Here is a 16,573-nt window from a genome sequence, read left to right as displayed (position 1 = left end):
AAGTAATACTATTGCATTTGTATTGCCAGGATGTTCTCAGTGAAATGCAGATAGCGTGGGAAGCCAAAAAACATTCCTGTAAAACATTACGCTGTACACGAAATAAGAGCTGATGACTTACAGAATCATAAAGTACTTGATAACTGCACTAATGTCACATATGTACAGTATTTGCACAGTAAATAAATTATCAACTTGTACGTGTGCTTTAAAGCAAAACTCTTAATCTAACTCACTCGATGCGAGCTTCTGGTATAAGCCTGCCATTTGTGACATATATTTTACATGGATTACTCTTTTTGTCCAATACTTGTGTGCTACCTTTTTCAAAATCGCCTTCACTATAGCGTACAACAATTGCACCTCCAGGCAGCAACCTACATCCTGAAAATGGCATGTTTTGTTTAAGATTTTTGTAAATTAGCCATTTTAATGACAGTGTTTACCTCCCTGCATGCAAATGTTCCACCAAAACAATTCCCCTGTAATGATTTTGCACGGGCACCATCATTACATCCTGGGCTCAGTATCGCCCAAGATAATTGTGATTGGTTTAAAGAAATTGAAAATACCGGAGCATTTTCCCCCACTATAAAGGAATAACAGTGTGGCGCAGTCAGACCCAGCACTGACACAGCGCAATGGACATGGGTCTGGCTATGCAAGACTACTTCAGGATTAACAAGGCATGAACTCTTGACAGATTTTACAGGCAGTAAGGCTTTGTATCCACAGGCTAACAGACACTTGGCCTTCTGTGGATGTGGTCACAGAGCAGCAAGCATGTGTGAAAGCCGGTAACAGCAGCCGCTTTCAAGTATATATAAGATAGAGTCAAGTATATATGAGTTGTACCAACTTGGTAGTACTCGTTTTTACACACAGAAGTGGAAAAAAAATATTCAGAGAGAGTCACTACTTGCTCTGCTGGAAGCTAAACTTTGCAACTGCCAGGATGTCAGGTCAGTGGTTAAAGGTGTGATTCAATACATTTGTGAATGAACCTTTTGTTAAGTTTCTTCTTTTGAATATGCAACTAATTCTACCACATTTGCAACATATGAAATAAAAGTCACTGATAGTGGAGAGTTCCTTGCTTCTAAACAGCTCCTCCAGGGGTGAAACCTGCTGTTGGCTAAGGATGTTTAGTCAATCAGTGCCCAAGTATTACTACTAAAAGAAAAGAAATTACGTTTCCACCTTAAGCAGAAGAACTCAACAATAGCAGTGACATTTGTTGCTGTTGACTCAGGACTTCAGTCTTCTTCATATTTAATAAAAGCTCCCCTCCAAAATCCACTTTGGTGGACAACATAGTAGTCATAAAGCTTGACCAAATCATACATGCAAGGCTTCTAACTGTAAAAAAGACCCTGATGTACAGTCATGCAAACCTCTTGAGCATGAAGTGTGTGGGATGTGAAAACCATCCATCCGTGCACATTCTAGTTGCATCTTCAACACTGTCACTGGCCTGTAAATCTATATATGATGGTGCATACTTATGACTGACAATGAGTTTGGTTGGAAAAATGCTCAAAGATAAAAACTGTGTAGATATTTCCTGAAGGCAGTATATACCAGAAATAAATGACAAAATATGGCTAAATCTGACATTACTGGTTTGCAAGTGAGCGTATGTCTGCGTGTTTTGTAGTGTAGGCTTACCTCTGCCACGCCTGCCAGGCCGGTGTCGGGTTCGGAGGATCGGACCTGCAGGGTGTGGAGGTTGTGACCGCTCTCATAGTCGACAGTCCTGGTGAGGCTGAGCGCACCGCTCTCCTGGTTGATGCTGAACAGATTTCCAGGATTCACCAACAGCATGTAGGACAGACTCTTCTTCTGGAAGGAGATGGCCTGAACCACTGCAACACTGCATGGACAGAAACAGAAAGACAGGAGTTAGGAGGTCACCTGTGACACCAATGACAACGATGCATGTAACAATGTAATTATCTTGCAGTTTCCTTAGCAGCGTCAGAGGGTTTTCAAGGGAAAAAAGCTCTGAAAACTTTTTTGAAACCCTACTGTAGCCATCTTATCAGACAAAAATATGGATCAGTGTAATGTCAATAGCAGAACTGATAAACTGCAAATTTCAATGTGTGTTCTCTCCAAAATTGCTAGATTATAGTTTTCTTCTTCTTCATCCACTCTTCATTTTCATTATCGTGTGCTTCTCATTTTTCGTTTTGCCATTTTCTAATATCTAATGTAGACATGGGGTGCTGAGAACTGTTCGTGCCATTAGTGTGTAGCTGTAAATGTATATTCAGTACTTGTTTTTCCTCTGATATGAATTTGTAAATAGCTTCTTGCTTAAAGATATATATATATAAAAGTAGAAGTGGGGTAAATTATATTATTCTTGTGTTTTTTAATGCCCTTTTGTTACTCTTCTCTTGTTATTTTGACTTATTTATTTAGGTCTTGCCATTTTTACTGGTCCCACTCCTGTTCTTATATTTTGTGCACTGTGTAGAAGACTTCAAATTTGTACGAAATGTGCGACATCAATAAACTTTCCTTGCCTGAAAAGTAAACATGACCACAGGTCAGTAGAAAGCTGCTCTACATTTCTGTTTCCAAACAGACTTATAAAGTGAAGCGGAGCTGTGACACACTGGTTGAGCTCCAGCGCTGCCTTTAAAGTCTGCTGCCTTCATGGATTATTCTAAACTCTGAATCCATCACAACCTGGTTAATCAATTTGTTTAAAACTCACACGCACACACGCGGACACACAGTCAGACACACGTGAGGACACAGGAACACATAAAAGGGACATAATGGAAGCAGAGACACACAGTCAATTCATACAGAGATACACCCACACACTCTGCTCACAGGGTGGCATGGATACTTGGATATTAATACAATGTGCTTTGCGCCAGCAGCCCTGAGGGATTCGAACGCACACACAGACACACACACACTCCCCTTCATGTTTATCCAGACCTCGCTTTTAATAAATATTTGAATTTGCCACACTTTCAAATTCTCAGCCTCGGGCCACAGTCATACATCTGGGTCCTCTTCACCCACCCCCCCCCCCACCCCCCCGCCTCCATCCTCCCTTCCTCCTTCTCTTCTTCTCCTCCTCCCCTCTCCCTTCTTATATCACCCCCCACCCCCCACACTCTCTCTCCTCGTCCCTCAACCTTCCCTTCTTTTCTTTTGTCTCGCTCTACAGGGCTCATCTCTTCATGCATCACATGACATGCAAAGCAAAGGAGCAGGCTGTGACAATGCGCACACACACACACACACACACACACACACACAAACACACGCACGCACGCACACGCGCAAATGCCATTTCCACACTCAGTTTCTGAGGCAGTGGAATGTAAATGATGTTTCTGTAAATATGGAGGACAGAGATACAAACAGACACTTGTGTTAATAAACACCACTCACACTAATAACAGCAGATGTAATATTACAAGTACTACTAATACCACTGTATATATAACCCCATCAGCAATATAATTCTACACAAACTATACACATAACATGATAGAAAAACAATCCAGCAGGCAGACAACACAGCGTTTGTAATATTCTGTACGTGGAAATGCACATAAAATGGCTAATACTAAATGATATTTATGTTTTAACATGAGAAATTATGTTTTGCCATGTAAATGAAATAAACAGCTTTGCCACAGCTTGATGATGGTATATTTCTGACTTTATCTTAAACATTTTGGTAGTGTGTAGGAAGCTGATTTTACTCGTTAAAAACACATTCCACATGTCAAATTTAACAATGATTAGTGCTAGACAATATTTCACTATTATAAGGTTGAATGACAATATATTGTATAGATCTCGATATTTTCAATGATGACGGTTAAATCTAAGTCAAATAGTTACAGCTTCATTGGGTATATAAACTGCTTTGAATGCAGTCTTTTTGCTCTGTTTTTGCTGGAACCACTACTGTAAGTCCACGAGGAGAAGTGCAACAAAATCCAAGCAGCAGCTGGCAAGATCTGGATTTTGCCATCGATGGCTCATTTAACTGCAGTGCCTTTGGCCATTCAGTGTCCCTGCAGTGTTTTTACTGTGTTGTTTTCACAAATCAATGCTTTGTCAGCTGTTATCACACATGCAAGTGCGGCATGAAGTTAGTGCAAACTTTTAAACTTTGAGAATCGAGACTACGCTTATATGGAGAGAGAGAGAGAGTGGTGGTGGGTTTGCTGCACTGATCGTATCACAGATGAGAGATGCAAAAACTGGCATGGCTTATGGGAGAAACCAGTTTTGTTATACAGCATCAAACTAGATCTATGTAAAAGTAGAATTCCATCCTCTCTTATAAGAAAATATATCGATCCTGTATAATATGTTGCCTAGTCCTAACAATGGTATGTACTACATCCAATGATAACAGTTTTGCACATTTTATACATAAGCTTTTTATTATTTGCAATATGTTAATATGCTTAAGGCATAATGAAGATTAGAAAAGATAATGATTCGCCAAAAGTCTGAAGGACTATCCTGGTTGGTGAGTTGTTCAACGAAGAAAATCCAATGTCATATTTTGCTTGTTGCACTTGCTATGTCATTGTTCATAAGTGCATCAAGAACGGCCAGGACTGTGTAAATACGAAACATACTACTGTCTTCAACAGTTTATGTGACTTTAAGTGAGTTTCTTTGATGCAATCATTAATTCATACTAAGCTTACTGTCCAAACAGGACAATACCTTCTTTGTCTATTTACTCACAAATCTCAGTGCTTCGAGGTGAAATTATGAAATCATTTGCAAAAGTTGATATCTTTTAAATTTCAGCCCTTCACTTTCCCAGATCGCTAGTCAGTCCCACATCACATGCAACACCTGAGTAACTTTGACACGACCTAAATAGTTAAGGCAGACAACTGGCCCAAAGCATCTCAGAAGCGACGAACCGGAGAGAGGGTGTTAGGAAATGTGAAAGTCTGACCTGCAGCGACTCACAACTTGAAAGATCTGCTGCTAACGTCTTGGGGACAAATCCTTAAGAGGTTTTTAGGAATCCATACACCAGTGGGAGTGAGCTGTTTTCACGTGAACAGCATATTAGGCAAGCAGAAATACCATCCTGGCACATCAGTGTACACCACAGAGCTTTCCCCGCCCTATCTGAAACTCTCACATCACCTCAGCTACAGATAATAAGCTGTCAGACAGCTGTAAGGACTCACGGTTGGCCAACAGGTGTGTTCTCCGGTACGCTCAGGCTGTAGGTGGAATTGGTGAACTGTGGTGGTCGGAAGCCGGCGAGGATTGACACAGAGCCTGGTGGGCCTTTACGACCGAGTCCATCCACCGCCTGCACCCGCAATCGGTACTCCTTACTGGGCGTCAGAGGTCGCCCGGTGGTTCTGATGTCCCCAGAACGACGGTCCACCTCGAAGCAGTCCTCACCACCTTTATTTGAGAGGAGGGAAAGAATGAAGGAAGTTCTTGAGAAATACTTTAAACAAACAATGTTTTTCCTTATTTCTATTGCTTTTTTCAGACAACAGAACTGTATTTAACAGAAAAGCTTTTGGATTATTGCAGTTTGAGAGGGTAAATGTATATCGGTTTAAGTACTTTGTTTTGCTTCGAAGCACAAAAACTGAAAAACAAGTGTTTGTTTCATTGCTAACTAGACAGAAAAAAAGAAAGCAAATTACAATGAAATGCTAATTAAGCATTTCAAGTTACATTTTTCCCATGGATGGATGGATGGATGGATAGAGTCACAGCTGTCCAATTATGAAAATCCCAATAAGGCAAACTGAGGCTAGGGAGAGGCTGTGCGTGTTTATTTCTGTGTGTGTGTGTTTGTGAGCTGGTTGACACTCTCTGAAGCCTCGGAAGAAGAGAGCGGGTTCGTTTTCACCCACGTCCCCCCTGGGTGAAGCGAGAGAAAGAGGAAAGAGAGCAGTAGAAAGATGGGGAGAAAGAGCCAGAGGGAAAGCAGGGGAAAAGCGGTGATGGGAAGATGGAGAGGAGGAGGATAAAAAGAAGAAGAAGTTGAGGGATAAGGAGAAGAGAGAGCAACTAAGAAGTGAGATGACAGAAAGATAAGAAAGAGGGAGATATGAGTGAAGAAAAGAACAAGAGGGAAGGGATGGGGAGCTGGAAGGAAAGGAAAGGAAAGCAAGTGATGAGAGATGTATAGCAGGAGAGAGAGGTGTGGCAGAGTAAAAAAGGATAGATGACAGAAGATTGCAAAAGAAGAATGAAGGGAGAGAACCATCCCCAGCTGTTGACCAGAGGGTTTTGAACCAGCAGCTGCATCCAACCTGTCAATCATCTCCTCCTGCTCCGTCTATTTGTGGAAAGATTGTTCTGACACGAGTTTGTCTGAGTCTCACCAAGAGAGTTCTTGTTTGCTTCTGCAGGTGATATTTCATGACTAAAGCTGCCACAAACTCTTAAATTTAATTATTTTTACCCAGAAATTAAAACGGCCTTGCACGTAAAAGTTCATATTTTCCTTTTGTAGCAATACTGCAAAGGCCCTGGAATTCCTGAGCTGATCAAAACTCAGATAAGCTCTCCCTCTCCAGCACTGACCAACACCCATCTCTATAGGAGGATTGAGACATTTGTATTTCTGTAGGTTTTCATTCACAGAAGGATGGAGCTCCTGTGAACATTGAAACCCCTGGAATAACTTCTTCTTTTTAAAAGACAATGACTTTCAATTATATGCTATGGATGTTTGTTTAATGAATTTTCATGCTAAAATCCCTTTTCAGCTTTAGGAGACCCTCAGCCGGAGACGTCTCTGCATTCCACAGATCAGATAACAAGTCGTAAAACTTTATGGCTGAAGGCTGGAGTCACCCTCTCACTCTCTTTGACTGAAACAAAGAGACTGGAACTGAACTTAAAAAACCTTGCCAAATTAATATTTCTGGAATGTATTTTGTGTTTACAGAATTACCAGTGTCAGTGGAAATCATTCATCATTAACATATCCGAAAATCACAATTCTATCTTTCACAGAAGCTGATTTATTAATTTGTGATGTGATTCCTTCTTTATCTCTCCATTTAGGTTGAATGATGACCATTGTATTTACCTGTTACCAAATCTCTGACTTGTTGTTATATTTTCACTGTGATACATATTTTTAATGTCATAAACATAAACATATAGTTATGAATGAAATGATTCACATCATATGAACATATGTATTAATCTACACATTTCACTTTCACACAACTGAATATGGTGGGATAGACAGATCGTGTTTTGCGCGTGTAATATCATATTTTAATCCATTCTGGATTCCTCTTTCTTCTCTACTCTGTGAGAACAAAGAGATTCCAAATTCCACCAGACTCGCGCCTAAAAGTTCTCTCTCTCCGCCCAGGTCCTCCCCTTAGCTGGACCCACAGATAAAGTCAGCCGTAGCCCACATTACCTTTTGCTTTTCTCTCTTACCGCTCTTCTTTCTTGCCTCTTACCCCCTCTCTTATTCTTCACTACCTGAGGAATCCATAACAGAGATTCCCATTATTTTCTTACCTAAAGCGCGTTTTTTCCTATCTTTGAAATTCCCTCACCATCTAAGTTTAACTATTTACCTCTTAATATTTTTGTAACTTAAGGAGACATTTTGCTCACGTTAAGCCGAATTTTATTCGTTTAATCTGGAGAACCGATTCAGAACCAGCATTTATTTTTCTTAATTGGACAGTTTTTCATCACCCGTTTTTCTTGGCTAAAGCCTGAGAACCATCATTTTTAAGCCAAGCAACACTCAGCTGAGAACTCCGGAGACCTGTTGGACCAGGTCCATTTGCACAGAACCGATCAACCCGCGGCAGGACATCCAGGCGCGGCCACAACGACGATGCACCACTCCGAACCTGCCAGTCCAGACCGTGTGCATAATCTGAAGGCCCCGCAAGTCCCAGCCCATGACGGTTCACTTCAATAACTCCAGCTGAGTTTGCTCTGATTCCATTCTATGGGTGATGTACTAACCGCTTGGTCAATTAATTCATTTAATCAGTTTATTCTTTTACAAATCATTAGAATTCTTAATCCAAATTACCGGTTACCTCGTCAGGTTAGCTCTGGCTAATCCTCACCATATTTCCTTATCTCTCTCACACACTTCCACATCTCTCACACATGCACACACACACACACCATATCTACATTGTATATAGTTCACTTGTCATTATTTTCATAGAATAGTTAATAAATACCTCATTTTAGATCAAACTACAGTCTCAAGTGTTTCTTTGTGGAGAATGTGGTCAATTTAACCGAGGATTCAAGACTTTTTGATATGAGATTGATCAAAATTTTTATGAATATTAATTTTTTTATTAAAATTAATATTTTTCCCGAGAGATCTAGGGTGGTGCCCCAATTATTAATAACGAGAGCTATAGATCATAACGTCGTACCGCTACACTTTTTTTCTGAGAGAAAGAAAGAAGATAAATATCAGTCTCATATCTGATGCTTATGCACATGTTAGCTTAGCTTAGCATTGCATAAAGACTGGAAGCAGTGGGGAACAGCTAGCCTGGCTCTCTCCAAAAGTAGTCCTATCTGCACTTTTAAATCCCACTGATTGAAAACGTGACATTCCAGCTATAACTAGGACAAAATCATGGTGTATCCTGTTTGTTTATGTCAAACACAGACGTCTAAAAAAGGTCATTTTTTTGTTTTAGGTGGAAATATTGGCACTATTTCTAGTAGAAAAAAAACAGTCTAGTGGTTTCGTAAAGCCTCCTAAAGTCTTGTCATCACCCTGATTTGTCAGTTTCTTACCACTGTGTATGTTCAAAATCAGCAACATCCTAAATATGAGTTCCAAGAAACTTCAACCCAAGGATTGATAAATGGTGTTTAATCTAATAAGACTGATAGACCTTTCCAAAAGTCAGAACACATTAAAAATTCAGCTGAAGACTGAGCTTTCAACCATCTTATGGAGTTAGTGTCAGTTACCTAGTGTGAGCAGGTAAAATCTCCTAGACATTGTAATTTTTGCTGACAAAGTCAGTTTTCAACACATTATCATTAAAAAAAATTATATATGTTCCATCAATAGCTGGAAAGATAATGCAAATGGAGCTAAAACATGAAACAAGCTTGAAAACAAACTAAAGCCTACTTAAACTGAAAAAAAATCAAGGAGCATAAACCTTAGAACTACATTAGAACTTTTACTCAACAATCAATGGAGTTCTGGAGGTAAACGCCCCAGCAAGAATGGCAACTGTTACATGCTCTTGCACAAAAATAAAGACCAGCCCTGGAGAAAATAAAAAACTCTGCTGGGGTGATGGAAAGCTGTCAGACTGCAAAGGGAACTGGAGTTGAGTGGACTTAGATGTGTTCTTTGGCTGACACAGAACAACTCACGCTATAGGTCAGTGATGTCAGTTGCTGGATGTGTGACAGTGGCTGGATCAGAAGACGAACGTGACACGCTGTATTTTGTCAAGTTGGACTTTATTCAGTCAGCTCAGTACCATTAGTCATCATATATTTACTATAGACTCCATAGAGCTAATGTGTGTTCCTGCTTTAAGGGAAAAATACAAACTTTTTCAAAGAAGCACTTTTCCTCCACTGTCCAGTTGCTCAAACACAAACTGTAAATTTACTCAAACTGAGTAAAATCACATTAATGCCACTAATTGGCTTCACACACACTGTGCGAATATATTTTCAAATTGGCATGAGGTTGAAAACCATTTTTAATATAAATTATTGGATTATTCGTCGGTACACATGTAGTCACATAACGCCAAAGGGAAGTCAGGCGCTTTTAATGTGAAAGCATTAGAAATTAGCTCTCAAAATATCTCCTGTACTCCTTTCTCCTCCTTCCTTCTCCTTTCTCCAATAAAAAAAAATAAAAAATCCACAGCCATCGGCACCCATCCACCCACCCCACAACTCTCCCACTCGCTGCCTCTCCAGAGACTTTCCTATTATTCCCAAATCTGGGAGCTTTCTTTGCCCCAGGGAGCGATTAACAGCGCAGCTCCATGCTGTTTATGTGCATTTTTCTCTCCCTCACCCACTTGATAGTAATTGAAATTCAACAAGTCAAATTTTATTTATAAATCGCTCCTTTGAGCAAAACAGGTTTGTCACAAAGTGCCTGGCAGAGCAGCAGCGGACCTAATTACAGATACAGGCGGGAGATAAGAGCACATGACAAGTTTTAGGCAAAACTGACGAGAAAAAGAGGGAGGCTCGACTGCGGTAGGTAAAAAACAAATCGCACAAATAATGGAAGACTGAGGTGAATTTAAAAGAGATTTTCATGCATTTTGAACTTTGTTTTACATGAAGAAAGGTTCTTTATAACATCTTCACGGTGGTATTCCAAGAGCTTTGAGCACTGTGTCTTAGGTAAGCTTAATAATGACCAGAAGTATGTGGACAGTGGAACAGAATGCTCACATGTGATGGTTGAGCAGTATTTAAACACCTGAATTGGAACTCAAATCAGGAGAATAAATAATGACAGAGGTGAGAATATACTTTTGACCATATAGTTGTATCAATATATACTAGATAATCACATTTGCATAATTTGTGTGCATAATAAAAACATCCATTATCTATATACCGCTTTATTCTCTGTAAGTTCATGGGGATCTGGAGTCTATCCCAGAAAAGGGACACCCTGTACAGGTCACAAGTCTATCACAGGGCTACACTGAGAGACAAACAAGCACACTCACATTCACACCTATGTCAATTTAGAATTACCATTTGAACTCTGTGGGACTGTGGGAGAACATGCAAACTGAATACATACAGATCCCAGGCACAGGCTGGGATGAGAGGCGACGTTGCTAATCACTGATCCACCGTGCAGCTCATAACAACAACAGAAAAGCAAAAATACAACAATTAAAATAAACAAAAATAAAACACTCACCATCTAGTAGGACAAAGTGGGCTTGACCCAGCGACCCGTCTCGTTGCCGTGCCAACAGCCGGTACACGACGGAGCCGGGTGTAGCATCAGGACCGATGGCTCCCAGGTAAGGTGAAGGAAACATCGCCCACTGCAGGTCAGCCTGACTGGGCATGCTCAGAGTCAACCTGCACAAGTACCACTCATCACCTGGAGGAGGGAAGAAGATGAAAGACCAATTATTTATTTAGAGTAAAATACGTTATTTTTGTCAGTAATTACATGATCGACTTCGCTGCTACAAAAACAAGTACATTTCCAGTCACATTTAGTCTTTTATCTGTCAACCCATAATTTGTGTTACATGGCCACTACTTCCACAGAGTGAAACAACAAATTGCATCCACTCTACACTGCGATAATTGTGGCTCTCTGAGTTTCCTTGTTTGAATTTCATCTTGACTTTTGTTCGCATAACTCAGCTGAGATGTTTACATGCAGTCACAGATGTGTTCCAGTGGAGATGAAATGAACTTGATTTGAGTTGTTTTGGACAAAATAGTATCTGAAATTTAATCTGCTATTGTCAGAAACCAACAAAAACACAGAAAACTGAAGCATAATAAAAAATAAAAAGCCTGGACAATGTCTTTCATTTAACCATCACTTAGAGCTACATTGTTCTGAATCAGTCATTACTAAACATAGAACAGCTAAAACAACCTGTTGTTTCAGTTCAGACCGCTACCTTAATGCTACATCATTAATTCAAAGCTGCTAAAATACATTTAGAGTACTCAGATACTCAAAGCTGTGGCATTTTACAGTTGCCGTGTCCCGTTGTTTTGCAGATATAAAGCGACATAATAATTCCAATATCTGTGTTCCCCTCATGACCGCCACAATTAAGACAATCCACTCTCTTTTAGCTCTATTTTTGGTGTCCACCAACTCCTGAGAAAAAGTTGTGACTGTTCAGCTTGTAAATGCTCCACAATGTTCACCAGCGATTCACCTGCCATGTATTTCAAGACACACTGCATACTCAAAAGTCACACTGAAGAGCCTCTATATTGGCATTTTAAATCATCGAAATTTGAGGTATGAGCAAAGATGTGACTACATAATTATTAGCAGATACAAGCTCTGCTTTATTAATTACCAAAATCTTAACTGATTAAATCTGATCTACGTTGACATTATTGTAGAATTATGAATTTTTAGAATTTACCCACCAGTGACAAAACCAAAATTTGGACCTAACAAGCTTTGTGGAGCTGAGTGAATGACAACTACATTTTGTGAGTACATATTATTGATTTGAGAAAATCTAATATTTTCTGGATGCTAACAAATATACCTTTGATTCCTACAAGCAACTGTACTGAAGACATAGCTTTTTCAAGTTTGTCAGCACTAACATCATCATTTTAAACCATCATTTTGAGCCTAAATTGAGCGCATTAATGCTTCTACGTTTATTTGTTTCAGTACCACTTTACAAACTCTACAAACAACAGTTTTGTGTATTTTAGTTGCTGTCTCCTTGCTGTAACTGGCTGCTATTGTTGTCCCGGCTTTGTAGTACCAAAGCTTGTTAGCTAAGCTAGCTGCACTTGTTCAGACGGCGGCGTGAAAGCCGAGCAGCTCTCAGCCAAAGGGGACGAGGTGACATTTCTCTGCAACATCTGTCGTGTTTTCTCATGTTTCATCTCCACCTTGCTGCAAGAGAAGACATGAGCCAAGGAGAGACAGGTTCCTCCAAAATAAAACAAGTAAACTTTCACGAGATCACACGACCACACACAGCAGGAGCTCCCGTTCGCCCAGTCAAAAATACACACACAAACACACATATGTTTGTCTGCATCTACGAGTCGACTCTGTTTCTTTATGTCGTTTTTCATGTTGCCTGGTTCTGAGGAGGGATTTGTTCGGTTTGAAGGTGCTTCGGCGCTCGCTGTTGTTTTGGCTTCTGTGTCGTGTCACAGACAGCGAAGGAGACAACAGCATGAACAAGAGAGGAAACTTCACTTCAGGGAGACCAAAGAAGAAGAAGAGACACGGATGAGGAGGCGACAGAAGAAGGAGGAGGTGAAAACACAATAGCATCTACCTCTGTTTCTGTCTTTTTATATCATCTGTGAAGGTCTGTCAACGTACTGAGAGCAGGACAGGGAGGAAGGAGGAGGAGAGGATACAGGGAAACAAACAAGGAGGGGATCAGAGTTGAAGAAGATGAAATTGTAGTAAAAGAAGGATGATAAAGGAGGATGAGAGGAGGAGGAGGAGAGACAAGGCAGTTGCAGGCAAAGACAAAATAAGAGGAGAAATAAGGCAGAGGAGGAAAGAAATGGAGGTGCCAAAGAAAAATGAACTAGAAGGAAAAGGAGGGGTGTGGGTAAAAGGGATGGAGGATGAAGGGGTTAATCAACAGATGAATTTGAGATTGTTTGTATTCTTCTTGAAAAAAATGCATTGCCTCTTTGAATTATAATTTTGTCAGATCTAAACACATAAAAAGACAACTTAAGTATAACGGAATGAAACCAACTGATAAAAACTTTGAATTGACGTCAGAAAATGACAATCACAAGCAACCTTTAGCCTTCCTGGTCCGAGGCAGCCATTAACCAGTCAGTATTTGATTTAGACATAATATCATTGAAGAATCGTGACGCGTCTATGTAGCCTCGGCATTGGCTGAATTCCCATAATCCTTCACTCCTGTGTATGCAGAGACCTATGCAAACTCACACCAATGTAGAACCATGAATCCATCTGCCATTATTTCCTAATTTTCACTACAAATACACATCCCGGATTTGGGTGTGGGAGGGGTGGCGTGGGTGGTGTGGGTGGTGTGGTTGGATGGGGTGGGGTGGGGTGGCTGGGCGAGGGGTGGGGGGTGGCTTGGTGGGGGGGCGGGGGTGGTGTTGGGGGTGGGTTGTGGGTGGGCGGCATGGTGGGGGAGGGGGGGTGGCGTGGGTGGGACGGTGGGGGGGGCGGGGGTTTGGGGTCTGGGGGGCGGGGGGGTCGGGTTGTGGGGGGGGATGGGGGGGAGGGCGGGTGGTCGTGGGGGAAGTGGGGCTGTGGGCCGGTGGGGCGCCGTGGGGGTCCGCTATGGCCCGTTCTGCTGCCCGGGCCTTGGGGTTCTGGCTGTGTCGGGGGGGTCACTCCGGGCTCCTGGGCTGGGTCTCCGCTTGGTGGCTCCTGCGGGGGGGCTGGGTCGACCTCCTTGGGCTGGAGGGGACAGCTCCCTCCTTTTGGTGGAGGTTTTCATGCATGCCAGACCCACCACACCGGCACCTACCAAAACTCAATAGAGTGTGTTCCTCCGGTTGCTGAGTCAGTGGAGGTTGCTGGGTTAGTGTCTGTGGATCTCACTCTGCTCTATCTATCCTTCTTGTGGCCTCCTGACATCTTCATGATTGATCCAGTTGGGACTTTGTCGTATTAGGTGTTTGTGAAGGGTTTTAGATTTGTAAATGGTTTTAAGGTGTGAATTAAAGAGTACAAACAAATAAAATGCACCTTTTCTCTTAGAACACTGTCTATGCCTCACCTTTCTGTCTGTCCTGTGTTTGTTTTATGTTTCACTTGGGTGTGCACAGCCCTCAATGGCATAATGTAGAAAACAGCTTGAAATAAACATGATAGGTTAATTTGCCATGAGGGCCGGTGATGGTCACAGTCACACATGAAAAAAACAAAAAACAAATACACATCCAGAAATCCCTTTAGAAACACAGAAAGTGTGCTGTATAAAATTCAAGAACTTGGTTGGGTTTATTTTAAAGTATCAAAGTAATTCAGAGACAGTTATTTAATTATCTACTTTGTCATACTTTAAATGTCTGTCTATGATCAAAAATCCTCGTTGTAGCCCAGAGCCTAACTCACTGAATCCACAACAAAATAATTCTTAATGTGTTTATTCATCAAACCATAGTTCCAAAAGCATAAATCAAATTATGGTAACATTAACTTAACTTACTATTAGTGTATTTTTTTTTTTATAAATATTACAAATACTAAGGATCTTCTGTTGTCATGGTTTTTAAAATCCTTAAACAAAGGAAAATTAGAACATAGCTCTTGCATAGAAGTCTTTTTTGGGCCATAAAAACATTTATAATATAACTCATATGCAAATTAATGCTATTTCTGAGAAGGCCAACTTAATCTGAAAATAACTTTGCTATGCCAGGCTAATACATGCAGTGACATAAAAAAAATAAGCAAAAACAACAACTAAAAAAAGTTAGAAAAAGAAAGATGAGGTGAAAATGAACAACTAAAAAAAAACTTTCAGCTCGGTGTGCCTCAGTCATCTTCTGCATCGCTGGTCTTCAGTCTTCAGTCAGCCCATGAAATCCAGAATAATCACATCTATTTCTGTCTGTTGTTTTACATATGCTGCGCTGTGGGCCGTGTATGAAAGTGAAATGAAATCTGTCCCATTATCATGATAAACATCAACACATTCAGATGCAGCGCCAGCGGTCAGCACATGTGTCAGCTCGGGCAAAAACTATAAAAACTCAACGTCTCCGTGTGGAAACACACATCAAGAGGAGGAGGAAGGAGAAGACAGAGCTGTCAGCTGGACAAAATGTCTTCGTTGTACCTCCAGGCAAATGAAAGGTCACTGACACCAGAATAATGACATTTAATTAATGCTGCGATAAGATATAACATGTAGTCCAAGCACAGTTATACCGCCTCTTGTTCAACAGCATCAGTGTTACTATGTTGCACACAAAGACGCGCCATTTGTTGAGTGTATTCACAACAGCAGATGGACTTCGTACTAAGCATAAAAAAATCTGCCTGTGATATTAAGAGAATGTGGTAATATTGGGTTGCTTCAAGTTTTTCTGACGACACTGCTGTCCTGATGAGTGAAAACAAGTCAGAAAGGTCTCCCAACATCTTTACTGCAGACAAAGAACGGGGAACAAATCATCTGTCAAGCAGCCAAGACTGTCACAGAATGTCCCGATAAGGAGCTCAATAAGATCTGAAAAATACTGACTGGTAGAGAAAATAACTCCGACTGCATCATGAGGCTGACAGGAGACAGAGCATGCATGGGACTGATAAACAGATTGGACACTGACATGAGGAATACTGCGTGTTTTCATGAAAGCATTCTAGGTTTCACTTTTATAAGGCTTCAAAGACGACAACTCTGTAATTGTTGAGGGGGGGATTTTATTTCTACAGTCTAATCAAGGGATTCTTAATAAACACTTCTCAAAAACAAGTGTTGGAAAAGTTTGGTTGAAAACAAATCTATGAACTAAAGGCTGCGATTTACTTTTCACAGTTCTGCTCCCCAGAGGATGAACCCTGTCTTGTCGGCCTTGCATTTCTATACAATTACACTGCAACAGCGAATGTGAGGAAAACACAACTGTGACTAGATTCTATTAACATAATGATAAAGGTTAATTTACATACTGGACTAGTCACAAATACACTGATTCTGAACGTATGTTCACTGACAATTATTTATTACTTATTTTTTCACTTGTACTGACCACACCATTATTGAACCTTTCATAGTTCAGAATGAAGATCACATTGTGATCTGGTTTAAGTCAAGAATGACCTAAGATGCTGGGTGAAGATACATTTAATCAAAACCACGATTTTCTT

General features: G+C 40.7%; 1 protein-coding gene across 1 annotated transcript in view; it reads right to left on the bottom strand.

Annotated features, from left to right (window-relative positions):
- Window positions 1-16,573, bottom strand: part of si:dkey-22o22.2 (neural-cadherin) — a 165,843-nt gene that overhangs the window by 81,876 nt on the left and 67,394 nt on the right. Inside the window, exons 2-4 of the mRNA XM_022216146.2 lie at window positions 10,931-11,119; window positions 5,205-5,430; window positions 1,669-1,873 (exon numbers count right to left, since the gene is read on the bottom strand). Coding sequence (XP_022071838.2) covers window positions 1,669-1,873; window positions 5,205-5,430; window positions 10,931-11,119 — 620 coding nt within the window. The remainder of the gene's footprint in view (window positions 1-1,668; window positions 1,874-5,204; window positions 5,431-10,930; window positions 11,120-16,573) is intronic.

This window comes from Acanthochromis polyacanthus, chromosome 12 (genome assembly GCF_021347895.1).
Source record: "Acanthochromis polyacanthus isolate Apoly-LR-REF ecotype Palm Island chromosome 12, KAUST_Apoly_ChrSc, whole genome shotgun sequence".
Taxonomy (NCBI): Eukaryota; Metazoa; Chordata; class Actinopteri; family Pomacentridae; genus Acanthochromis; species Acanthochromis polyacanthus.
The sequence above is the reverse complement of the archived record's forward strand: the minus strand, read 5'-3'. Positions and strand labels throughout refer to the sequence as shown.